The sequence below is a fragment of the Varanus komodoensis genome, unplaced genomic scaffold (assembly GCF_004798865.1).
Source record: "Varanus komodoensis strain SLA01 unplaced genomic scaffold, ASM479886v1 scaffold1, whole genome shotgun sequence".
Lineage (NCBI taxonomy): Eukaryota > Metazoa > Chordata > Lepidosauria > Squamata > Varanidae > Varanus > Varanus komodoensis.
In genome coordinates, this window is record NW_025335268.1 from 105,952,089 (window position 1) to 105,979,408 (window position 27,320).

At 41.5% G+C, this 27,320-nt stretch overlaps 1 protein-coding gene across 1 annotated transcript in view; it reads right to left on the minus strand.

The window, feature by feature from the left end:
- The window catches only part of GFRA1 (GDNF family receptor alpha 1), a 207,643-nt gene extending 180,704 nt beyond the window's left edge, over positions 1 to 26,939 (minus strand). Inside the window, exons 1-3 of the mRNA XM_044439615.1 lie at positions 26,819 to 26,939; positions 25,264 to 25,566; positions 23,668 to 23,751 (exon numbers count right to left, since the gene is read on the minus strand). Of these exons, the coding sequence (XP_044295550.1) occupies positions 23,668 to 23,751; positions 25,264 to 25,566; positions 26,819 to 26,858 (427 nt within the window). The 5' untranslated portion in view covers positions 26,859 to 26,939. The remainder of the gene's footprint in view (positions 1 to 23,667; positions 23,752 to 25,263; positions 25,567 to 26,818) is intronic.
- Positions 26,940 to 27,320: the final 381 nt, after the last annotated feature.

Below are 27,320 nucleotides of genomic sequence, written 5' to 3' on the forward strand. Positions count from 1 at the left end.
CTCTCTTAATTCCTCTCTGGTACAGCCAAGGCATCTGCAAAAGCAGAAGCGAGTTATGCAAGGACTTTCTCTGAAAACCCCTTCCCATCATCTCAAGGACTTCCAGGTCAGACCCTTATCTTTCTAAGCATTGTTGATGGACTGGAGATTTATTTATAGAAAATGACTTGCTCTAAATTTTCAACAGGAATGATAAAAATGCAAAGCACAGATAGAAACTTTTCCTCAAACTAAATGCCTCCATCCAGGCTAAAGATGCCGTGGAGCAGAATAATTAGTCAGAACAACGATCTTTTCTAAGGCAACAATAATTATATGATCAGAAATTTGGGAGAAGAGCTACTGAAAGCATTTCCAGGAGCAATTATCCATTGCAGACAGTTTAACATAAAACATGAGAAAAGTTACAAGCAAATTTACAGCCAGTGACCTCCCCAATTCCCCCCCTTTTCCCACCCCAATTGTCTTTTCTAAGCTCCACCACAAGCCAGCAGGATTGCATTTTTAAAGGAGGTATCCTGGAGTGCACTGCTCAAAGCTTAACATTAAATGTAGAAGTCAGAAATACCATTGACAGAGCTTTCCCTGCCAGATTTCACTGAATGCTGGTGAACCGGAAGCTACCTCTTTTTAGTTGAGCTTCTGCATGCAACGATTGCTACCTGACAGCTTGTCTAGCAACTTGTTCCAACTGAATTTGCAGGCCTTTAAACTTGACAAGCAAGCCTATGCTAGGAAGCGGAGGCTGTACACAATCAAAAAGAGGACAAAGGGCTTCATATTTCTGGAGTGTGAGTGTGAATGTTATTTGACACTCATTTGGTTTTCAAATGAGCTGAGCTGCTTTATCCATGTAACTGAATGGAGAAACTGGCTCACAGAAGTAATGACTATATGGAGCTCTTGCCCAGAACTCCTGTTGGTCCGTAATTGACACTACTGTTCCCTCTCTTCTTTGATTATCCTTTATGGTCAATTATCTTTATTGTATGATCTAATGTTTGAACGTGCTCCTACTCCCTGCTTGCACAGCATATGTCAAATTAAAGTGTTAAATTAAAGCTTCAATCCTATATACCACACATAGAATCCACTGAGACTTGTTTCCAACTAGACAAGCATACGATTGTGCTGCAAATAATGTAATGGGCGCATCCTGACTAGTCATTAAGCTTTTTACATCTGCAGGTGGTCCATGAACAGTCGATAAATGAAAAATAGACAGCCCAAATGTTTTGTTTAACTTGACACTGTTCCTAGAACAGCAATTGGTATAAAGTGCTCTACAATTATATTCTTAAATTAAGGCCATGCCCATTGTTGACACATGCACATTTCAAAACAAAGAAGATTATAATCTGGTTTTAGGGAGGTAGAAAATTTATGTGTAAATAGTTGTTTGCTGGCCATCTGTTTTGATCTTACCATTTGTTTACCAAATAAAGATTTAGCAAATAAGATTATGGCTTTTCTCTCTTAAGAACCCTTGACATTTATGTCTCCAGTAGATTTACTCAGCCTTTTATCTTAAACATGGCAGTCTTTAAGCAAACTTAATTCCTGGAAAATGAAAAGCCTGTATTATTGTAGGACAGTGGACAGTTGTAAAATAATTATCTATTGCTCAGATATTCTTTATGTATTGATATAGCAATAAAACACCTAGAAAAGTGGCAGTCTGCAGGGTTCCTCAATTCTTCCACCCCCCTCCCCCCACCCCCACACTCTCACAGCTAGCGTGGTTCTTTCCATGCCAGATGCAGCTCTGAGAATGGAAGACTGAACTCAAGAGTTTGCACTGGGCAGGCATTTTGCCAGGTGAAGAAAGCAGTGAGACTCCATCAGGATGCAACATATCCTTGCAGCACTTCAGCTGCCCTCTTGGAAAGCCCAGGGATGCCCTCTGCCTCCATACTCTTTCTGTCCTCAATAAGATGCCCATCATTTGCCAAGTTCAAAGGGTTACAGACTGCTGCCCTGGATGAATAAATCTGTCAGTTTCAGCATCCCTTGGGGTTTTTTTTAAATTTAAAAAAAATTTTTTACCTTTGCTTCATCCCAAACACTGAGAAGTTCTTTTTAATTTCATACAAAAATTGACACATTTGTCTGTGCATTTCCTCCAATCCATGCATTCTGTATACTATTTTATATAAAATTTACATTTTTGCAAGCAATTTCCCCAAAATATTGAATTTTCACTTTGTTTGCACATGCGTTTGCATGTATTTTGCCCTAACATATACATTTGTACATATTTTGTTTTACTGGAGAACCCCACTGCAAACTTCAAAGAAGTGCCATTTCAAAGATAATTGAGTTTCATATTGATTTGAAAATATGAAGTTAGGTAAGTGATTCCAACCCTAAGCTGTTGTGAAGCATCCAGAGAGCTTTGGCTGTTGGGCAGTACAGAAACTGATTAAATAAATAAATAGTATCAGCTGCCCTGGCATAGTGCTACCCCAGAGGCTGCTCCAGGATATTACCTCATCACTGTTAGACCAGCACCAGCCATTCATACTGGATATAACAGAGCATCATTGCACAATGAAGCAATGCTATCAGATAAGAAAGTGGAAACAGAGTTGTGGCATCTCTGGACATCATAAAACCATAAATTTATCCAAGAAAGAGCATTGTTGCTGAAGTTATCGTCTGGATACTGGTGTCACTCCGATTTCGAAGTCAATCGAGTGCCTAGAAGCACTTTACTTTCAGTACCAATTCCCACAACAAAATCCCAAGCTATTAAATTAGTGCCTTTTATTGTTCAACAGAGACAAAACCATTTGTCCTGTTTGATCTGCAGAAAATAATTTCAGTGACTTGTAAATCACAGCCTTCTTTTAAATGACAGCATCTTAATTTCCTTCTGTTTACAGGACTTTGGCCAAGACACTGATTACAGCCTGCATTACAGCCTTTTTCAATTGCTTTCTAAAAATCCCACTGAGTTTAGCTTTAGAAAAAATATTGCTATTTACCAAATCAATTCCTTTTGCCTCAAGTCACTGTCCTGGGTATAGCTGCTTATTGATTCACTTTTTGATATGCTTTTTGTTTTCTTATGTCTCGACTGGACTTACATGCACATATTTAAAATCTCCTATTCATTTAAAACACTCGGTCCTGTACTTTACGCTGGAGTACTACAGATTTATATCCTGACTGGAAGCACGTTCGCTAGGAAGACCCTTCAACACCAGTGGGACTTGCTTCCAAGTAAATAGACTTGAGACTGCAGCCTTAATTTTCGAACAAGGCAAAATGGAACAATGGTTTATTACTATTTGTTGGCTTTGAAAGGGGATTGATTTATAAAAGTAGTTCCACAGCCCATTACTTTTAGAGTTTTCTATAAATGAAATAAAAAGCAATCTACTCTCCTATTGAAACCATGAAGAATTTACAAGCTTAAGCTCCATTAGCATTAATGAAAGTTACCTACATACTGCGAAGCTGTGACAGAGGCATTGGAGGACATAAACCAAAGTTAGCCAGCCAACTGTGACCATTCCTGGGCTGCTATAAATTAACTATGAAATGCCTAATTAAAAGTCTTTAAAGTGACCACACACAATTTCCAATGTCACAACTGCTTCAGTTAGCTCTGGATAGTATCACCAGAGAAATGTTTTAAAAGCTAGCCTTTTGGCAAAACCCTGCCACAGGTTTACTACTTAGAGAATTCTGACTGTTAAGCAGAACAGAAAAGTTATAAAATATAATAAACTGTTAGGCCCTGAATGTGGTGCAAGCACACCAGACCTACCCCCACCCCCCAAATTAACCTACTATCCTGAGTGTGCTCCAGAGGAAATATTTATTTTCATTTTTTTTAGTAGATTTATATCCCACATTTTTCTTATGAACGCAAAGCAACTTACATCATTGGCTTCTTCCTGCTTTCTCTCATCCCCACAACAGCAACCCTGTGAGGTCGGTTGGGCTGAGAGTCTGTGACTGGCCCAAAGTCACCTAGCTGGCTCCATGGCCAATTATATATTATGTTTTCCAATACTGGGGCCAAAAGAGAACAGAGAGAAGGGTGGAGGCAACAGCACTGGTCCAGATGCTTAGGTACAACATGCCCAGACATACTTCCTTTAAAGCAGGGATGCACAACCTATGACCAGGGGGTCACATGCATCCCGCTGGCCTTCTGTGCAGCCCCCACTGCCCTCCCTGCACCAGCACCCAATTTATTACAACACTAAAAAGGGTCTATTTGGTTTTACAAGTTGAAATAACAAATTAAAGGAAAGTTGCAATAGGAAGTATTAACTCCCTGCCTCTGATTTGTATATGCCATAAGTTGTCTTGCTGCATAATAATCTCTGTGCTGCCGGTGTGGGAAGGCTTGAACTACGTTCCCCTAAAGATCAAGATGAAAATCTGCAAGCTTAAAAATTGGTCCCAAAGCACTCAGGCAGGCGAGACAAGATGCTGTGCCCCGTAAACGATAAGCAATTTACAGAGCTGGAAAGCTATACTGGTGTGCCCCATTAGCTGTGGAACATCTCCCTTGCCACCAAGGCATATATTACACCCTGTTACCAGTCCCTGGAAATAGGACACATTTCTCTTTTCCCTCGAAAGACCTCATGCATAGGCATGAGAAAGAAAACCAAGGAAACGGTGGTGTCATCATGCGAAATGTTTCTGCGCCGTTAAAAATGCATGAGGGACAACAGGGCTGTTGAAAATGGGCCAAGTACATGGACTGTGCAAGCCTATAAAGTGAACTATCACCTTCCAAGAGAATAAACATGTCAGCTGGACCACATCGGTTCCGCATATGCACTTGTGCGCATGCACACCCACAGACACTCACATACATTGAAGTAATGGAGAAGCATCATCTGAGAGTGCCAGTTCAGTCATCCAGGGATAGCTTTTTCTGCCTGGAGATTGGTGCTAAATGTCATGAAAGACTCAGTCTGAACTTGAGCTGCCATCCTGTGATACTGGAACGATGTTTTTAGGAAGAAAAGAATCACTTGCGCGTGCACACACACACCTTGGTGTCCAGGTGCATGTCTCCACTCAGAAAGCAGCTAGACTATCAGGACCATTTTTACATTCTTTTGTGACTTATAAGGAAAGCCAGAAGTCTCAGACTCATTCTCTGTACATGGGCACAAACAAAGCTACTTGTAATCTTGGCAGAAATATGCTGAAGTTATTCATCATGGGTATATAGCCTTGAAGTTACTAATCACGGGTATATTTCATTGATTTTGGGATAAATTTCCTCATGCCTTTGTGAGAAACTCTATGAAACAACAAAGCAGACACGAGATGCTTTAACTTGGGAGTCCTGCAGTGAGCAGGGGGTCAACCCAATGGCTCCTTCTAACTCTACTATTTGATACTCTGAGAGAAGACACATTTTTTAAAACAGGTTGAGAAAGCCTACCCTGAAGGTGAAACTGGGTTTCAGCCCAAGACATTTTGTTTTCTGAGGCAGAGGAAAAGATAGCATTCCCCCATTCTGAACCAGTAGCAACTGGGAACAGGACACTGTCCTCTACCATGTGTGAAAACAGCAGTCTAGCTTGCTTAAGTGTCCCAGAGCAGAGGAGGAATAGCTCAGAGCATAGCTCAGAAGGAACGACTGAGGGACTCCTAAGGAACCGCCCTGTTGCTGCCACTGGTGGTCCCTCGCATTGGTTGCCTGAGGCAGCTGCCTCACTCTACCTAATGGTAGGGCCAGCTGTAAACAGCACAACAGCACGGACTAAGCTAAATATCACACCTGACATTAAAAAGAATCACTGGTCTTCCCTCTAAAGGCCTGAAGGAGTGGGGGTGACTCTCTCCTGTGGATTATAATAACCAGCATGCACAGTATCTGCCAAAATAATGAGAAACGGGACATGTTGACACAATGAGCACAATTGGTCCCAGAGCACAATTGCCAGCATCTCAACCCTACTCTATCAGGTGGTGCAGATACTATACCAAAATATTTGGACTAGACATTTGGAATAGATTAAGCTATAGCTACTACATCCTACTATGGTTTTCTTTATTGTTTGGCTTATTAGAACTTATTTTTTCCAATACTTATTGATTGTTTAGCCTATACAAATGAATCAGAGTCATGGCAGTTCATGCTAATAAAAGTCCTGATTTTAACAAATTTACTTGGTAAATACAAATACATGAAAAGAAACACTGGCTGCAGCGCTCTAGAGCAGTGATTTTTTGCTAAGGCCAACGTATGTTCAAAAATGCTAACCAATCTATAGTGGGTGGGGGTACATTCAGATATTTTGGGGGCAAATGGAGGCTCTCAGGATTTTAGGGAGAAGGGATTTTTTCAAGGGAGGGAGGAAGGAAGATTTCCAGTTTCTTTTCCAGAAAAAAAAGAAAAGAAAGAGATTTGGGGAAATGAAAAATATTTCATACTGTTTAAAATGCTCCTTACATATTTGAAGTTATTATATTACTTAAAAATGTTGTGTCTACCTTAGCTTGCTCCTAATATTATCATGAAAATTAAAAACCAAAGTAAACTCAATAAATTTGTAATATTGTCTGAATACACTATGCCTTTGTGTTGAACATTTGATATTTGTTTAAATTTTCTATTTAAGAATTGCTTGGTTTCTTCAATTTAGGAAACAACGCTACGGCTGTGAGATGCTTCCAGATAGCCTCGGCATCACTTGGAGTCCTTGCTCTGACCTCAAAAAAGCACTGCAAAGTCAGAGGTGAGATTCCAAATTCCGAGCGTTCTCCTTCCATGCTCATACCCAGCATGCTTCTTTTTGCAGCAGCTCTGGCTGCAAGGACACAAGACCAACCTCAGTGCTAGCAGGCTGCTTCACAGCATCAAATCCTCCTTGTGAGGAAGTTTAAAGTACTGTTTCTCTTGGGGAAGGAGGTGAGAGAAATCTGTTCCAAAGGAAAAGTTTTTGACCAGGTTCATGTGACGCAACATCAGTGACTACCCATGCTAGGGTGTTGGATCATGCAAATGCAGACCGTTTCCCACCCTACCAATCCATGTCATGTTACAGGATTTCTTCTATTCATGTTGCCATCCAACGTGGTGAGTGAGTCACTCAGCAACAGCAGCAAAAACCCACCACGAATAACAGTGGGCTCCATGATGCTCAAGCTCACAGTAGAGCAAATATCACAGACTTGGTGTCCCTCGTGCCAATCATAAATCCTTTTGTGAAGATGGTGGCCTTTCATCTATTTTTCCCTTCCTCCACCTCTGTTTCAGAGATCACTTCTCACAGTCTCTCAGGTAACAGACCCTAACAGTCCCTCCAAAGTACCCAACTGGCACATTGAAGGGGCTGTCGTTGCTTTGCCACCCCCTTTAAAAAAAAAGCTCAGTAAATTTGCACTCAGATCTTTGCAAAGTAAACAACTTTGCAGCGCCATCCATCTAGCTCCTCACTGTTTAACTATTTGCCTGCTGAGATTATATACTAGGAAAGTATGAGGGGGTTCTGGCATAGGCAACAGGAAGTGCCATACACAGGAGACAACATGGGTTTCCTGTCCTCCTCAGAAATCAAGACAAAAGGATATTTTCTTTTTTAAGTGCCAATAGCAACTTGACTTTTGCACCCTTTATTGATAGCAGCAATAGTTTGACTGGCATAATTCTCTGGGGTTTTTTTCCCCAAACAGAAACATTGTTCAGTTTCTAACTGTCATAATGGAAATATGCTGAGATTCTCACTTGAACCCAAAGCTATATGACATTCCAAATAAAAATGGTAGAAACTCATCCATAGGTGGAGCTGGCAACATAAACCCATTGCTTTCTTCCTTTCTTCCCTAAAGCATAGCTGTAGATCAACCGATGTTTCACCCCCACACCTCCTGACAGGAGGCAATCCAAAGCTGTCAAATCCACCCTGCTTCTCCAAATACGCCCAAACTGCCAACGATGTCAACACCAACATTACAGAGCAGATTAAATCCATAGTCATCGTCTTCACACTATCCCTTTCAATTTTCCTCTGTGAAGGTGGGGCATTAACAACAGGAAGAGACATCTCGCACATTGTCCCCCTTGGGGAATGCTTGCTTGGAAACACATACAATTTGACCTCTCAAAGCATCAGAGTAGTTTACTTTATCAGCTATCACAATATTTCCTGTTCTGCTGGCTCCATTTCACTTTTAAGAAAACTAGAATTAAGTTAAATGACTGTTGGGCCAAATCATCATCATCTGTATAACACATTTTCTTAAGACTACTTGAATTAATGTTACAGTACATATAACTTTTATGACTTTTTATAATGAAAAATAACTGTATTTCCTCTTAAAATCTTTTATTAATTTTTAATAAAAAGTCTTGCCCCAGCTATAAAGCCAAAATGTACAATCTCTGGTAAGAGGACTTTTCTGTATGAATACCAGCATTGAAAAGGTTATTATACACTACTTCTGTGTTGCCTTTTCAGTCTGAAAAGTGGATTTTTCAAAGGACATGAAATACCCCTTTGTTGTCTTTCATATTCATTGTTCCTTGCAGCCCGGATATGCCTGGGCTTCCTTCTTTGCCACTTCATACCAGCCAATCAGTGAACACAGAGGGACACAGCAGGGCTGCCTTATCCTCAGCCAGAGCTGTGGGCCAACTAGCCCTAGTGCGGTCAACAATGCCTGGCAGGAGCTTCAAATATTCTTGATATTTGCAACCCTTCCAGGAGATTCTCAAGATCAAACTTCAGACGTTCTGCATGTAAGCAAGTGCTCTACCAACCAAGCCACTGCCTCCTCCCCAACATGTGGAGAACACAACGGGGGCACCACAGAGCAATTTGGCAACGTCACTGACAGCACAGGAAGTCCTCACTTATACTGCACTTATTCTGAAATCTCTGCTTCTTGCAACACTGTGCTGTATTTCATTACCCATCAGCAAGACTTTCGCACTAAGCACGTACAGGTACATAATTAATTGACCAAATGCTGAATGGAGCAATGCATTTGGATACAAGCAAAAACATAAATGCCACCTACTTGCACTGCATTCATTGCTTAAATGGGATATGTTGAGCATGGAACATGTTATTCTTTACTGCCCTCTCTATACAGGCACTTGCCAGGAACTCTTATTCCCACTCCTTTCTAAATATCCTGGTTACTCCAATTCTTTTTATCTTAAAATACTTCTATCTGATCAATCCAATTTTATCTCCTTCACTACAGCTGAATACTGTTCGGTAGTTTGTACAGTGTGCATTAGAATTAACCCTAAATGTTGTTAGATTCTACCACAATGCTTTTCTGTATCTTAATTATAGTAATGTTATCAGTACTGTATTTTTCTTATTTTTAACTAACTGTAATTTTGTGGGGGTTTTTAATTGGCTGGTCAATAACTGAATAAAGGATTGATTGATTGGTATATGTTGAGGCTGGCACCAGTTTCCAGTGGCATGCTGTTGTTAAAAGACCACCACCTGTCTCCACCTCCAAAGCCCTCCAACACACCTATCCTTGGTGACACAAGCCCTCATGAGGCATGTGTCCCCAAAGTTAACACAGGATTAATTCGGATTGCCACTACTCCATTTTTAAATCTTCAGCTCCTTTTAAAATAGGGTGCTGCAAGGCCTACCAAATCAACCACGGAACTTCTTTGTGCCAATGGGTTGGCTGAATGGGTGAAGGAAAAAAGGATGTGACAGCCAGGCAGCAGACTCCGGGACAATGAGGCACCTCTCTGAGCCTCTGGGTCTTGTGCAGCTCCCCACATTACCCCGCGATGTGTATGCAGTTATTTTTCTGGTGCAGCTCTTTGTCCACATTCTGTCCCAATAAGTCAACAACAGAGACTAGACTGGGAAGGAAAATAATCAGCTTAGTGTCTCAGAGATGTAGATCTGTTGCCTCTCTTCTCCAACACTCTTAAAATGCAGCAGGACCCCATATCCATGCAGATCAGTTCCAAGCCCCTCAGACAATAGCAAACACTATACATAGAAACACAGAAACAGAGCGAGTCAGAAGGGACCAGCCGGCTCCACTCACGACATGCCCACCATGTGGACGTCCAGCCTATCCTTGAACACCAGCACCGATGGGGCCTCAACGACCTCTCGTGGAAGCCCATTCCACACTCTCGGGGTCCTGACTGTCAGGAAGTGCTTCCTGGCATCCAAATGGAACCTTGACTCCCTGAGCTTTGCTCCATTGGAGCATGTCCTGCCTTCCTCTGCAGGGGAGAACACGTCTCTACCCATCTCCATGTGACATCCCCTCACATACCTGTATGTCGCCAACATATCCCCTCTGAGTCTCCTCTTCTCCAGACTGAAGAGACCCAGTTCCCTCAGTCTCGCCTCATACAGCATCCCCTGCAAACCGGCCACCAACCTTGTGGCCCTACGCTGCACTGACTCCAGCCTGGCTATATCCTTTCTGTAATGAGGGGCCCAAAACTGAACACAATACTCCAGTTGAGGGCGCACCAGAGTCGTGTAGAGTGGTAGTAATAACTCTCTTGATCTAGAAGCCACACTTCTGGCTATGCAACCAAGGGTAGGTTTCGCCCTCTTGACACCGCATCACACTGCTGACTCACGTTTAGCCTGCAGTCAACCAGTACCCCAAGGTCCCTTTCACAAGTGCTGCTCTCCAGCCACTTGTCACCTAACCTGTACTTATGACACCTATTCCTATGCCCCAAGTGCAAGGCCTTGCACTTATCCACACTGAATGCCATCCTGTTGTCTCCTGCCCACTTCCATAGTCTGTCCAGATCGTTTTGGATCTGGAGTACCTGCTCCTCAGTTGTGGCCACTGCTCCAGTTTTAGTGTTGTCTGCGAATTTGATCAGCAGACTGTTCACCCCTTCTTCCGTGTCGTTAATGAAAAGATTTAACAGGATACAAATAGCAAGTGGGCACCTGTGGGCAGCGGTGGTGGGCAGTGAGTGACAGGTAGCAAGCAGCAAAATAAACTCAATAAACTATGCGCATTTTCCCAATTTCCTTCATTCTTACCTTTAAGACTCAACTTTAAGACTTCCTTTGGCACTTTACAGCTTCTCTTTCAGACCAACGTCAGCTGTGGTTACCTGAAAATGTAGTAACCAAGCCAGTGGATGCAAAGGGCCTGTTGTCTTTGCACAACCTTTTACAAAGCTGAAAAGGGAGATGAACTGTGGGACGGCAATGTTTACAAGTCCTATCTCAACTTTAGCTCAGCACTAATATCAATAGCTAAATAATGAGGAGGAGTTCGTTTCATTTAAAAGGTGCAGGATTGGTATCTTGATCAACTCCTCATTTTGAAAGTTTCAAGGTTGAAAGGCTGAACTGATTTTTTTTCAACTCAACAAAGTAGCATCCATAACATTAATATTCAATATCAGTATTTCTACAGAATACTCAACAAGATTTGCCACTTTAACTATTATTAATTCATATCTGTTACAGTTCAGCTTTGCAGAACTTCATATATCTATGCAGAAAATTATTTGACTTAAAGCCTAAAGAGCAGGTAAAACTTCTTCTGACTTTGTCCATGGAGTATGACTCTCCCACTAGATCACTCCTAATGTCCTTGTGAAAATATGACTTTGGTTCCAATTTAAAAGAAAGATCTGTGTTTTATCACGCTTAAAATGTTAGTATGCAACTTAAATTATAAATGTATGAAAAGTTTAATGTGTTATGACCAATCAACTTTTTCGCTGGGATGGATGTTCATGTATATTTCACATGAGCTATCCAAATCTGAACAGCAATACAATAAAGATTTAGCAAGAGACTACGCATGGTTGTTCAGTATTCTCTTCCGCTTGGTACCATTCACACGGCACAGCAATCCACCCTGAGAATTCACTACATATTGTTCATGGAACAACCCACAATGCACTTAGCAGACATTCAGGTGCACGATGGGCTGTCCTCCTCCTCCTCCTTCCTTCTCAAGTAGAGCTACCTTGTCTCATCTCCCTGCTCTACTTGAAACCCCTTTTCCATCATCATGCCAACCTCCCCCTCCCCACTTTCCCTGTTTTTGTTATCTCTGCTGGTGAAAGCTGCTAACAGCCCCTCTAAAGTACCCAAGTGAGATGCTGAAGTGATCATCAATGGTCTGCCACTGATTGTTAGCATTACTTAGGTGCCAGAATGATGCACAAATATTTTTGTAAGTTTCATCTGGTTTGGTTTTTAATTTTAGGCTTTTGAAGATGTGCAGGAATGCACTTGCTGGCAACCAAAGGAAGTCATGCATGCTTCACTCTTGTGTAGGTACCTGTTGTCCAGTAAATGTTGGCCATGGACATTGATGAAGACCGACTACTATTTCCTCAGTTGACGGCTGTCAAAAGGTGAGCTGCCATGCAAGAAAACAAAGCCATGAAGATATCCTTGCTTGAGAAAGGGGCATGGTAAATATAGCATCACCCCATTTGCAGTTTCTCCAGTTTTGACACATGAACCTGACAGTTCCTAGTACCTTTCATCTTTTCCAACCTTTCCTTGGTTTCTACATGCTTGAGAAATGGGGAAAGTGCACCCCATCCCATTTATAAGAGCACAGATTTCAGACAGCTGTCAAAAGAAAGTGTTTATTTCCAGATAGGGTTTTTCACAGGCCAAAATAGGACTTTCTGAAAGAATCATACACACATTTCATGGCTGCATATTTCCATCCACAAGCAAAGAAATTTTCACAGCTTTCCTTTTCACTTGACAGCTCACCATTAACAGCTGTCCATTTGCTTTAACGTCCATGGCTGGCACCTACTGCACTTTGTCAGTAGGCATTTACACTGTCATTCACTAGTAGGCAAGGTCTGCATTTTGACCACCTTCAAATGAGCACCTCACACCTCCAAAAAAACAGCATTGTAAGAAATGGTTCACGTTTCAAGTGCCTAAAAATGAATTAAAATGGTGAACCAGTGATAGCTACTCCAATGTACCACTGGGAACTCTGGAGACCTTATTTGAACTCTGGAGTCCTGCCATTATCAATGGCAGAGATAATTAAAAGATTGCATTAAAAAAAGCTGCAAGAAGTGGTTACAAGCAGGATGGAGAGATCAGGCTTAGGATGGTCATTCAAAAGGACCATTTGGGCAGTGGCTATCACTAGTTGGTGGCCCAGGTGAACTCAGTAAAAGTGGCAAGAGGATTTTGCCACTTCTTCTAAGTGGCTTGATTGCCACTTTCCACTGAGTTGGACAATGAAGTAAGTTGCCCAGCTTCAGTTCACACAACCAGCCACCATGCGCTCAACAATCCCTACAAGAAGCCATAGGCATTGGCAGGATAGTTTGTTGTCACAAAAGAAGTCACTGTGTGGGGAAAGGTCTGTAGGGTCTGCATAACACTACAATCCACTGCATCTAGTTACCAATGATAGGTTTTCATGTCATGCAAACCCTGTCTGTAAGTGTTAACCTTGCTAAGTCTACTGCTATATATTTTCTACTAGGATTACAATGCTTAATTGATTAGATAATGTGCTAAGAATACAATTAGATCACATTTTATGTTATGTTATTCGCAGAATCATGCCTGACCCATCACGAACCCATGGACAACATTCCTCCCGGCCTTCCTGTCCTCCACCATCCCCCGGAGTCTGCTTAAGCTCACACCGACTGCTTCAATGAGTCCATCTGGCCATCTCATTCTCTGCCATCCCCTTCTTGTTTTGCTGTCAATCGTTCTCAGCTTTAGGGTCTTCTCCAGTGAGTCCTTTCTTCTCATTAGGTGGCCAAAGTAATTGAGTTTCATCTTCAGTATCTGGGCTTCTGAAGAGCAGTCAGGGTTGATCTCCTCTAAGACTGACTGTTTTGATCACCTCGCAGTCCAAGGACTCACAGGAGTCTTCTCCGGCACCACAATTCAAAGGCCTCAATTCTTCGGCACTCAGCCTTCCTTATGGTCCAGCTTTCACAGCCTTACATTGCAACTGGGAAAACCATAGCCTTGACTATACGCACTTTTGTTGACAGTGTGATGTCTCTGCTTTTTAGTATGCTGTCTAGATTTGCCATAGCTTTCCTCCCCAGGAGCAAGCATCTTTTAATTTCTTGGCTGCAATCACAGTCTGTGGTAAACTTGGAGCCCAGGAAAATAAAATCTGTCACTACCTCCATTTCTTCCCCATCTATTTGCCAGGAAGTGAGAGGACCGGATGCCATGATCTTAATTTTCTTAATGTTGAGTTTCAAGCCAACTTTTGTGCTCTCCTCTTTCACCCACATCTAAAGGCTCTTCAATTCCTCTTCACTTTCTGCCATGAGAGTGGTATCATCTGCATATCTGAGGTTGTTGATATTTCTCCCAGCAATCTTAATTCCAACTTGTGATTCATCCAGGCCCGCCTTTCTCATGATGTGCTCTGCATATAAGTTAAATAGGCAGGGCAACAGTATACAGCCTTGCCGAACTCCTTTCCCAATTTTGAACCAATCAGTGGTTCCATGTCCAGTTCTCACTGTTGCTTCTTGACCTGCATACAGGTTTCTCAAGAGACAAATAAGGTGGTCTGGTACTCCCATCTGTTTAAGAACTTGCCACAATTTGTTGTGATCCACATAATCAAAGGCTTTAGCATAGTCAATGAAGCAGAAGTAGATGTTTTTCTGCAACTCTCTAGCCTTCTCCATGATCCTTAGATCACACAGACTTTAACAAATGAGGGTGTAATCTTATGCACATTTAGACAGAAAAAAGCCCTGCAATTCCCATCATACCCCCAGGCAGCATTGTTTTCTGGAGGGAAGCAAAGTCCACCGCCCCCCCCCCCACCACAACAGGCAAACCAACATTGCATTGCCGACCAAATTATGCTTAATGCAATTACCTACAAAAACGGCAAGCACCAAACACTATCTCAGCAGACACACAAGAGCAGTTCTGACCCACCTACGGTAGCTGCCTATATACTTTCAAGCCCCTCTCCCAAAGCCACCTACTCAGACACTATTCTCAACCTCTGGGGCCTTCCTCCAAGTCCCGACTCTGAAGGAAGCACAAAGGGTGGCAACAAGGGGGAGGGCTTTCTCTGTGGTGGCCCCCCACTTAGGGAACAACCCCCCCATTTATTTCTATTTATTCTTTACTTTTTTAAAATTCAGGCTTATCAAGATTCCTGAAGTTCAATAGTCGTTTGGATAGCTGGCAATGCATTATCTTCGACAATCACTCTGGAACTCATTAATTGGCTATGACCTTTCGTCTAACCTTTAAATTGGTATTGGCACCCACCCAGAGTCCTGTACCCCCTTTTGTGCTCCTGTAAATCCCCTTTTAGTCATCACCTATCCTTCTTCCTATAGTCTCGCAATGCATTTCTTTGGTTTCTGCATCTTTTTTTTAAGTATTCAATATTATTTCATTGCCAAACAATATAACATGAAAACCCAAGTGACACCAAGCTTGGAATATCTTGCAGATATGACAAAGACCTCTCAATAATTATGCAGAGATATAGGGCTGCAGAGCTAAACTTCATCTTCAGAGTCAACCAAACCAGATTGAGGCAGCATTAATTAGGTCTTACCAACAATTATGTATGTTTGCAGAACTTCAGCTCCCCCACTGGCTACATAAGACATGCAGAGCTGCAAGCATGTCAATTACACTGAAAATCAATTGCATTGATTGCAGTAATTCTCAATTGTATGATTGCAAATTGCCCTTAACTCTCTAGTTGCATCTCAAAGCCTCCTTTCCTTACCCCATGACTGGCATTCATGTGTTAAGAATGGACATCTGCAGGAGGAAAACTTAAATACACTGACCTTTGTTTGCATAGGAACGCTACTTGAGAACACATGGAAGGGCCTATGCCAACTTACCTCCAACTTTGTCACTAGGCATTGCAGCAATTTTATCTTTAAATAGGAAAACATCCTCTGCCCCTCAGCTGTTGTGTATCAAAACATTAATGGAAAAATGTAATTTTTTGGACAACAGACAATAACAGGATTCATGTTCTTGTGAGGAAAAATATTCATCTCTGCTGCTCAAATTATCTGATATCATTCAGCTCTTAAAACCTGACAGTTCTACACATTTCTGCACCCAAAATGGGTTATTTTTCTGCCATTACATTTCTGTGTGTTGCATATTGCTCATGTTACATTTGTAACAGGAAAGCAGTCTACACAGGACAATAACTTGACATTTGCAAAAATTGCCTTTCATTCACTTGACTAGCATTAAAGTGCTTCTGAGCAAGTAAATAACAGAAATTGTGTTAATGACTTATTTCAATAGCAATGATTTCAAGTAATTGCATGAGTTTTAGCCATAGAAAACTGCCACACTGCTTATTTTAAAATGTTTGCAAAATGCTAATGTAAAAAACAAATCAAGTTTACACTGGGAAAATGGCTCTGCAGCAAACCAGAGGCTAAGAATTTTGCTTCTAAAATTTATATACTGTAACTGTATATCTTCACCCATATTCATTATATCCTGGAATATGAGAAACCTTGTTTGCTTTTATTAAAATATAAACTTTCTGCCTAGTGTTTCTAACATCTAGTCAACAGTCAATATATGCATTAAACTTCAACTGATGCTGGAATAATTCCAGAGACTGAACAGTAAATAAAAACAAACAGCCAAAAATATTAGAAAGCCAAAATAATATAAAATATTAGAACTGCAAACACATAGCTATCTGTGTGCTGTGATTTATAAAGTTTTGCAGCAGAGGTGCAGTCTTGTTCTGGATTCATCTTCAAGTTTGATCCTTCCCACTCATCTCTTGTGTTAACGCTACTGCCAAGCAGCCTGGCAAACCAAACAGTGCCCACAACATATAACCTAGAGATCATTCAGCAAGGGTAATCGCACTTGACACGCTACTGACATTACAGCATCTTTTCTCTTATAATAAGAGGGAACTGTGGCAGCAAAGGGGGAAATACGTACATAGCAAAAGGTTCAAAGGAGACTGCCAGACTCTCTAAAGTGTTATGAAGAAGCAGAAGCAGCAGTGGCCGCAGCCACTGAGGGACTTGAGATCTCATGAAATCCCATACAATATCCAGATATCCAGAAAGGCAATGTAAATCCGAAGTATGCAAACAGGAAACCGCTAATGCAGTCAAGCAAAAAAGATTTCCTTTTGCACAAGGGTCAATCTGATTACAAAAGCGAAAAACAGAAGTATGCTTTAGCCACTGGTATCATGCACAATGCTTATAATTGCTGTCTGCCTGGAAGCCAATTTGGTTGCCTCTGCAACAAGGATCTGCAATCTGAAATGTCACTGGACACAAACAGATACTATGTCTTAATATTGGCTTCTTATGCAAGACTGTTTGAAAATGGAGACCTGGCCTGGATGACAAAAAGTGCTAATGAAGCATCTTGCTGTTGTTGTGATTAGCATTACTGCTACAGGATAGATCATACTATTCAAAATGAGTAGCCGCAATACAAACCCCACTTCCAATAGTAAAGCCATATGAAGTAGAGATTGCAATCACAAATCTTGCCATTGTCTACAATGAATCACATGTTCCATTGCGTTATTTCCTACATTTTAAACATAAAGGTTTGAACATATCTCCCTATATGCATATCTCCCCTAATGTTCTGAATGGGCCACAAATTATTGTGCTGTCCCTTTTCCCAACCATGGCCTACTACACCTTTATTATCAGAGTTCTCTCTTAGGTTTGGTTACAACAAAAACCACTACATTTTGAGCCATTAGACACTACTTTGGGTTTGACTTTAAGTTTCCTTGTTTTGCTACTCTGCTAAACAAGGCACCGACAGATTTCCAGAACTGCCTAGGGTTGATATACAAAAGCCTCCCCCAACCTGGCACATCCTCATGTTTTATTTGTTTACAATATGGTTACCCTGTTCATCAGCCAAAAGTAAACCCCTGATGTCCTCAGGGTTACAAAGGCATAACACATCAAGAAAAGATCATGGGAGAAGAGAAGGAGCAAAGCTGGAATCCTTTTCTTACTTTCAAAGTTCTTATAGGTGTTCTTTCTGCCAAGAAAGGCTAACAACAAGCTCTCTGTACCTGTTCCTTCTTTGGCTGATTCTTGGTCATTCGTTTTGGACTCAGGCACCCAGAATCCCTACCCAACCATTGGCCATGCTGTTTGGGGCTAATGGAAGCTAAAGTATAAAACATTCGGAAGGCAATGGACTGGAAAGGCTGGTAAAGAGGTTGTACAAATCCAGCAGGTCAGGTCAGCATGGAGGGTCACTAACTCTGGCTGGAAGGCTGCTGGCCAATTGCAGCAGATATTCACCCCATGCAGTGCCCATTCCAGCTGCAGGTAAGAATCTGGAATCCTCTGACAGATGCTGACATGTCAGAGCCTTGAAAAGCCTTAAGAGATCACTATTCGAGAAAGAGACCTGTCTTCCCCTTTTGCAGCAGAACTCTCAGATTTTTCAAGGGGAGAGTTGTCATCCCCTCAGTTCTGAAAGTGTCACATACCCATGCAAATTGGAGAAATATTCAAACTATTGAATACGACAGGTGTTAAAACAAGAGCTCTATTTCTGAAGCAGGGCTTAGAAAGACTTAGGACTTAGTAATTTCTTTTTGGCCAGGACATTGTATACTTTCCTGCCAAAATAGATTTTTTTTAAATACCTGCCAATTCCACCTCAAAACTGGCAGTTTCAAGCTTGACAGTTCAGTCAAACTAACACACCACATTCACACCTGACAATTTTGACAGCACCTTTACATTACTATTAACACAGAGCCATCCCCTTCCATGTCATGTTATATAATATCTAAGGTCTGTTAGGTTATTTTGTCAACCAGGGGTGGAAAACCCCACAAATGCCATACATCATCCCTATCAGGAATTTGTTGAGATATCCCCATGGCCTGTAAGAATGCTCTTGGAAAAGAGAAGAAAGAAAGGGAGTACTGTACTTTTATAAAGCACTTTTGGCAAGTTTTGGAGTACTTACACATCCCTCAGTTACTCTTATTTATGAAAGTGAGGGTAGCCTGTGGACACATGAGCACCTCAAAAATTCCTAAAGATTGATCTGTGAAATTCTTTTTGAGGTGTCCTCCTTGGGAATATAGACCTCAAAATGGGCTATATTAGAGTTGTGCAGAGTGTTACAAATTTGCTTTTTGGTATGTTTATTTGCTACAAGACAAACTGCACATTTTGGCTAGGATAGCTTATTAGCTACACTATGTATCTTGTCTTCCAGTGTGAAGTACCATGTCAATCATATCTGCCCCATGGGTTCTCTTCATGGGTTGTCTGTGATTAACAAGGTATGGCTTGTTAAGGTAGCGAGTTTCAGAAAACATAAGAACCCACTTTCAACAACCCACAGTCAACCCATACTCAATCCTTGAGTGTATGTTATTATACTGTCTGAATTCAGCTGATACCTGGATATATTCTGTACCTCCTTCCACAATATAATATGACAATTCAGATATGAAAATAGAACACTGTATATCTGAAAGTGTTCCAACTGAAAAAAGAAGGAATTTAGCATGGATGAATAGGAACTGACTGTAGAGTCTCAAAACTAATAGGAAGGCAGGAAGTTGTGATATCTCAACTCAGACTATTTGTTCATCTGGCTCAGTATTGTCTACACCAGTGGTTTTCACATTTCCTGCTGGCCCGGGGAGTGGGGGCACATCCCGCTTACCATGGACCAGAGTGGAGACTGGTTGTGCTCCACCACCTCTATCTTGGCTGGCATTTTGTGTGTGTGTGTGTGGGGGGGGCACCAGTGTCACTAGAGGGGACAGGGAAGGCAAAGACAGCTTGGTGGGAGCCAGCTTGGAACCATGCTGCACTGACTTCAGTATTTTGTTCTTTGGTTGGCATTGTTTGTTGCTCAGTTTCTGGTTGTTTCGGAGGACTTTCATTCATTCATGCATTCATTCTTTCTTTCTTTTTTGGTATTGTCTTTGGAAGCTAAAACACAGAATACTGTATTATGTTTATGGTGCTTTTTGTTTCTGCCTCAGTGGTCCCTGAGGTGGTTTTCCTGTTTCTGCACATCTACAGCCGTGAAAAGATTGAAAACCACTGGTCTACATTGACTGGAAGCAATTCTCAGGGAAAGGGCTGGCCCAAGTCATTTTGCTGCCTGAGGTGAAGCAGCAAATGGTGCCTCCCTTCCCAAGTCAATTTTTTATGGTATCTAAGGCCTGTCAGGTTATTTTGGTACAGAACGTGGCAATCCCACAAATGTCATGGCCCATCCCTAGGAGTAAAAATAGAAATCTGATAAATTAAATGACTATCAACTTGCTGCCTTTTCATGACACTCAAAATGGTCTTTTCACAACTCGAGGTGGAGATCCTAGGGACTGAATGCATGCCAAGCATGTAGCTCAGCAGAAAAGCAGCCTAGGCTTGGTTCTGTCTCTGCACTGGTTCAACCACCCTGGCTGCTTAGCACTCAATTAAAACCTCTACACCAGACTTCCCCAATCTGACTTCCACTCCTATCAGTCCCAGCCCTCAAGGCAAATGGTCCAGAATGCTGAGAGTTGTCACGCAAAGCATCTGGAGGCAATCAGGTTGGGGAAGGCAGCTCCACAATGCAGAGGCAGATGATCCCTAAAGGAACTCTGCAGGGCCCTACCTCTCAGACATGATAGGCTGTGTCCAAAGTAAATTCTACTTAAGAGTTCATCCTCTGAGATGAATAGAACTTAAGTTAGACAAACACTGGATGCAATGCCATATCCACCATCAAACAGCGATAGCAACTAAAACAACTGTGCAGTTAGTTTCACAAAAGGAAAGAAAGAAGGAAAGAAAGTTCGAAAATGGCCAAGTTCATTTGATATCTGTCACTGGAAAAATCTAGCACTACATTTATTGAAAAAACATATGCTAACCAAGCAGAACAATTCGTTTCTCTTTAGAGTACTGCTCATTCCAAATCATTCCTAAAGACAGTTATGGAGATTTCCTTAACTGCATCTAATCTATTATTAAGAAGCTTGTTCTGACCATGGTAAGGACCATGGTAAATAAAGCCACAGTTTTGTGTGCATTCTCTGTAAGGACCAATATCTGATCTGACCTCACTTATATGCTGACAAGGGAAAACATTGTTTTAAATATGCTTTTTATATAAAGTAAACACTGACCAAGTTTGGCAGAAGAGCAAATATAAACCCTGCCTTAAGCAAGTCTGCTAATCCAATCAGCAAAGAACAAAATCTGAGAACAGAGTATAAATTCTGGTATCCTTGTTATATAGGCAGTGAGCTAGAAACAGTGAAGTATAGCAGTTCAATAAATTAACAGAGTAAAAGTATAATTAAGAGGAATCTACTGCTGTTCAGTACTTCCAAGCACACTGGAATATCATTTTCCTATTACAGACCACCCTTGCATAGCACGGACTACAACTGCCAATATTCCTCACTAGCCATGCTGGCTGGGGCTGATGAGACTTGGAAAACCAAAACATCTAGGGATCATTAAGTTAGGAAAGGCTGGTACAGCCTAAGTCAGTAAAAACTTTATGTACTTCTTCCCAAAAGTAATCTTGAATATCTGCCTTCTTACTGCAATACATGGGAACAGTCGACAGAAGAACACAGAACAGGTCTAGTTTCAATAGACTATCATGCTTCTCAATTACAGGCAGGTACAGAAACAGCCTTTCCCAACATGAGGTCCTCCAGATGTGCCAGTCTACAACCCCCATTCTGCCCAACCAACGGGCTCAGAGGTCCACCGGCTGGGGACAGCAGAAGTTATAATTGTTTTGTATATTTGTTTGTATAATTTTGTTTTGTCAATTTGTTTGTTTAATCTAAGGCAGTCTTGGAGAAGACTTCCTTACACATACAAACAAAAGGTACTTAGGAGGAAAACAAGAACTGGGGCAGAAAGAGAATATGCATTCAGACCAAATTAGTTTGAAAAGGCAGATAAAAATTGATCCTAAACTGATTTAAAAGAACATTAAGAGCTCACTTTGCAAAGTTTGCACTGGCCTTTCCAGATGAAATTGTTGCATATTACTTATTTGGAAAGACTTCAAGAAACAATTTCCTCTCTAGACCATTTATCCTGGCACTCTGTTACTCTAGTGTTTTAGACTTTTTCATGCATAATCTAGCCAAAGAAGCTGCTGTCTTCACCAAGGAGTTGAGCACTATGTGCAAGCACAGGAATGCAATAGTAGCTGATACATTTGGTACTGTGTCACCAGTTTACAACCAAAATGTGATGTTTTGTGTAGGCAGTGAATTCATGTTGAATTTAACCTTAAATTGTAAGAGTCCAATGATGCTCAAAATATATGGCATCAGTAAATATTTCTGATCCACCAGAAAGACAATTTCAGCTTGGAAGCACAAGCAATATATCCAATCCTAATCTGTGCCAGAAGAAGCACACACTTTCTCAGGATAATAATACAAAGAGAAACAAAAATACTAAACAGCTATAACCCTTTACCCAGTTCTGCTTAACTGAAAAGGATTTCCTTCTGAACAGACACTCATAATTGTAATCATCTAAGCAAAAAACAGTATTTCAGTATGAAAACAGAGCCTCATTTCTCCCTTGCTTAAAAATTATACTGAATCGTGTCAAAGCAAAATGATACACACAAACCACATTAACAACCAGGTGTTGCATTGTAAATTCTGGAGACAGAGAACTAGACTGCCACCTACAGGTGTATAGAGCATCTTCCCCCTCCACCACCCCCACACTTATATTTTCCCCTGGAGCTGAATACACAAAGTAAATGGAACATTAAAAGAAGTATTTTTTCAAGTACAATAGGATGCTCTGTTTCTTCTCTAAATGCCTTCCAACAATAGCTGCTTTTGCCAAACAAAAGACATGAACATTTCCCATAAATACCAACAGCACAACACTTATTCACACACATACATGTACATCACTGGAAGTCGCAGCTCCTAGTGAGTCACAGATGAACTGCTGCCACAAAAAAGCACTGTGTTTGAGTTGAAGTCACCTGTTAAGAATAACCTTTTGGTGGTGTTTGTTCTGTAATGGCTGCTTTGTGCAAACAAAGCAATGGCTTGATGTTTATTTATTTGATTTCTATCCCAACTTTTTTCTTACCAAGAACTCAAAGAGTGGCTCACATAATTATCCTCCTCCTCCTCTTTCTCTTATTCCCGCAACAACATCCCTGTGAGGTAGGGCGGGCTGCGAAGTGATGAACAGACATATGCAATCTTTGCACCCAGACTCAAGCATTTAGACTGAGCAGAACTAATTTCATGCCAATGCATTTACAGTGAAATGCTTATACATTTCTATTCAGAAATACACCCCATTATCGTCAATGGGACTCACTTCCTTGTAAGTGTATTTATGATCAGTCTTAGGCTACAATCCCGAATACACTTTCTGACAAGTAGGCCATGTTATAAACAATGGAATGGAATTTGCTTCTGATTAAACTGGGTTAGGGTTGCATCTCATGTGAAAGGACACCTTCAATGCCATTTACTGGTGTGAGATATAAATCACGTAAATACAACAAATTCATGGTATGGTAGAATTCAGTGTTTCCTTTGGTCCTGATTAGAACTACAGATCCAGCAGTATTATATATTTAAATAAAAGGAACCACATTATTCCACATCCTCATAAGCCATTTTGAAAAGATTAGCTAGCAGCCCAAACTTCAGTGGAAGAATCGTAAATCCATTTACCTGATACAATTGGCGCTAGTCTGAATATGTCTGATAACCTGCTGTTGACGGGTTCATAAGGTGACTCTTCAAGCAAGTCATTTCCTAAAGGCAAAAAATATATACATAGTTTTTTTTCTTTCATGCTTTATTACCTTCCAAAATCTTGGTACAGCTAGGAGGTCCAAGCCATCACGCTCAACAAATATGCAACTACTTTTTTTTCCAAAAGTTGATCACAGTCTCCTTCTGAGGCCTTCTCACCTAAGCTGAAAACCCTAAGTCTTCTGGGACCCTTCACATGTATATTATGGCTGCTACCATACCTTCAGGAGAAGCATCTTATAACTCCTCTTTGCAGCTGAAAGGGGTGAGAAGGGGATTCAAACTTCAAAGGTTCAACAGCATGCAGCTTGGTCACCCCATAATTAGAATAATGTGGGAAGGGATTTTTGCTCCATTTCCATATTGACTTTACTTATACTAAAGCAGATGCTATCAAAATCATGTTTCATTTATCATAATGGTGTTACAGAAGCTTTGGGAGAGGTGTTATCTTCTCAGAAAGTTCCCCTCCTGCTCCTCCAACATGGAATGAAAGATGTGAAAATATTGCCTGTACCCTGGCTTGATAAGCAACATGGGATGAATTATGAAAGAATTTCTCACACAAATTCACAGTTATGACTTCTTATATTTAGCTATAATAATTCCTTACTCAGGAAAAGGGTAACCAATGAAAGCTGTATCAGAACCTACATGCCTGAAAGTAAGTCCCACTGAACTTGGCTGGACTTGAACTGAACATACATAAGCATGTATGGAATTAAGCCATAAAAGCAACTGCTCTGTTTTAAAAGTGATACATTTAAACCTGAGGTGGGAGAACCCACTAAAGTATCATTTAGTGTGAAAGCTACAGCCAAGACTGGGCCTTAAATCCCCAATCAGACAAGAGTCTGATTCCTGTATAATATTAATCACCCTGTTTATTAAGGTTGTTTTGTGAAATTCATTTTCTGCTATCAAGCACACCATTCTTATCTGCTCCATGAATGTTAGACGAACTACAAATAAACTTTGGATCTAAATGTCTATGACTTGCACATACTTGAGACACATAACATGCACAGGTGGAAAGAACACTGCTTCTAAACATAAACCCAGGATAACGTTTAAGTTCAGTTAGGAAACAACTAATTCCAGTTTGGCACAGTGGGAGAGAAGTAACCCCCTGTGATCTTGTAAAGTTAGGTCATGTTAGCAAATGTTAATAATCCTTCTTGGGAAGGGAGGGGAGGGAAGCAAAGTACCTACAATTGTCTTGTAGATTTTGCACTTGCTAATTCCCTAATCTTTTGACTTCAGTTTACAAAGGTCAGCTGAGTCCCCCTGGAGGAAATCTTTTATTCTGCATTTCCCAACAACAGGAGACTGCAGCAGCAACAGCTGCGCTGGCTGGGTGGCAGGAAAGCAGGGAAGGTCCTTGGTTTGTGAGGAAGAACACAATGAGAATTAAGAGAACAGCTCAGTGTGGTTCTGAGGGGCAAAGGAAATCCCATGCTAATGTGGGGATGGGTGGAGGGGAGTGAAATGACTCTGTGCTTTGCAACGTACCCTGCAAGCTTTGGTACATGCTCCAGTAAATACGCAGGCAGTTTTTCTCCTTCTTCATGCCTCTCTTACAGCGGCAGTTGTAAAGAGATTTCTGCTTGAGCGCCTCCATGGCACTTTTGCACTCGTCCTTTGCCTCCAGGCCTGTCGCCCTACTGAAGTTGCTCTCTTTGCCGGCTACGCATTGCCTCAGTGTCCTGTATTTCGTGCTGCAGCTCTGCTCCCTGAGGCACTGGTCACTGGCTTTCACACAATCCAGACGGTCCCCTCCAAGCAGCCCGTTCACCTCTGCAGACAGCAGTACTTCTACGTTCAAAGAGAGGGTAAAAGAGATCCTGTCAGTTCCTTTGATGCTGTACAGAGAAGAGGTGTCAACCCAAGAGGAGAATGAGCAAGGGGAGAGAGTTTTACTCTTACTCTTTTTTCTTAAAGAGAGCAAAAGAATCTCTGAAAGCCAGCTCCCCACCATTAAATAGCCAATACTTCTCCGGACATTCCTACCAAAATAATGACCCAATAATGGACGATAATGCCTGGTTCTCTCCTCCAGGTTAAAGAGACAGCTCCTGCAGCCAAACAGTTTGGGAAGACAACTGACCTTTTGCTCCCAGGATCCTCTTCCTTAGGAATTCCCCCCAAAAGTATGCATTTCTGAACTGTAGTAAAGACTGAGTTCCTGATGCTTTAAGTTTCCAAATAACCACGGGGATTATTAACTTATATAGACTAAAGGGTCTATTTCCTCTTGTCCTGACCACATGCATTTCCCCTTCTTTCTCTGAGAACAGCAACAGTGGGTTAAAGACTCACACTCAGTTTTCACAAAGGCTGCGCTGTGATATTAACTACAGCCACGAACACCCAGATGAGAGAGAACTCTTCCTAGCAATTGACATGAATGATTAGCACTTCTGCCTCTGCTAAAATGTTATGCTTACCATTATTTTCTACAAGAAAGGTACCAATCAACAGCCACCCCCCACATACTATATTTCTCTCTATCTACATAGATGTCACTGCGGCAGCCAAAGCACATTCTGTCCCTATTTCTTCCTGATTTCCTTTCTTGATTATAAGAAAGCATACACTATCTCTATTGTTAAAACAATCCTGGTATGAAGTGCAAGGGAACCACAGTTTAAGAAAAAGGGGAAACCATCCATCTTATACATGAAGATGCCCACTTGCCTTCTTGTTAAGTCATTAAAGCTGAGATTATCAGAAAGTTTCCCTCCCAACTTGCTAAAACACAGCTTAAACAGGAAGACTGGATCTTCTGCAGTCTAACAGCACAGTCCTATGCGGGTCTATTCAGAAGTAAACCCCACCAAGCTCAATGGGACCAACTCCCAGGTAGCTGTGCATAGGATCACTGCCTAAATCTCTTAAGAGCTTTAGCTGACCACAAGGACCTGAGCCAAGCCAGAGATCTAAAAGCTACAGAAAACTGTTAAAAGAACAGGCTGGCAAATGGCACTCAGCACCTCTTGGATCTCACAAAGCCCATCACCCTGGGCTTGAGGGAGCCACACAGAGACAGATTTAATGGGATACTTACCCATTAAGGGCAAAGCGAAGTATAAGGTAGCCAGAAACATCTTGGTCTTGTATAGATCCTTCCCCCAAATGAGCTTGCGTGTGCCACTCCAGAAAGCGATCAGCACATAGATATTCCAAACCAGCCAGGTTCCAAAGCTTCCAAGTTCATATCCATTGAATTTCCCAGAAAATCCCCACCCCTAGCTCCTCTCTCTTCCTTCCGCCGGGAATAACAGCAAGAGCAGCTGCTCTGCAAAAAAGAAAAAAAAAGGGGGGGGGATCAGAGAGAAGAAGAAAAGGCGAAGATTTCTCACTCAGATCTTACACCCCTGCATCCTGGAAAAACTAAAGTGTGGATTTCTCAATGAGGGCTAGAGCACAAGGAAGAGAGGGCGACCAGTCTCGGGAAGCGTGTGAGTGTAGCGGAAAGCAAGCTGCCTGCCTTTGCGGATGGGGGAGCACTTTCCCCCCCAAGGAAGCACTCCGAGAAAGAAGCAAGAGGGAAGCGTGCAAATATCCAG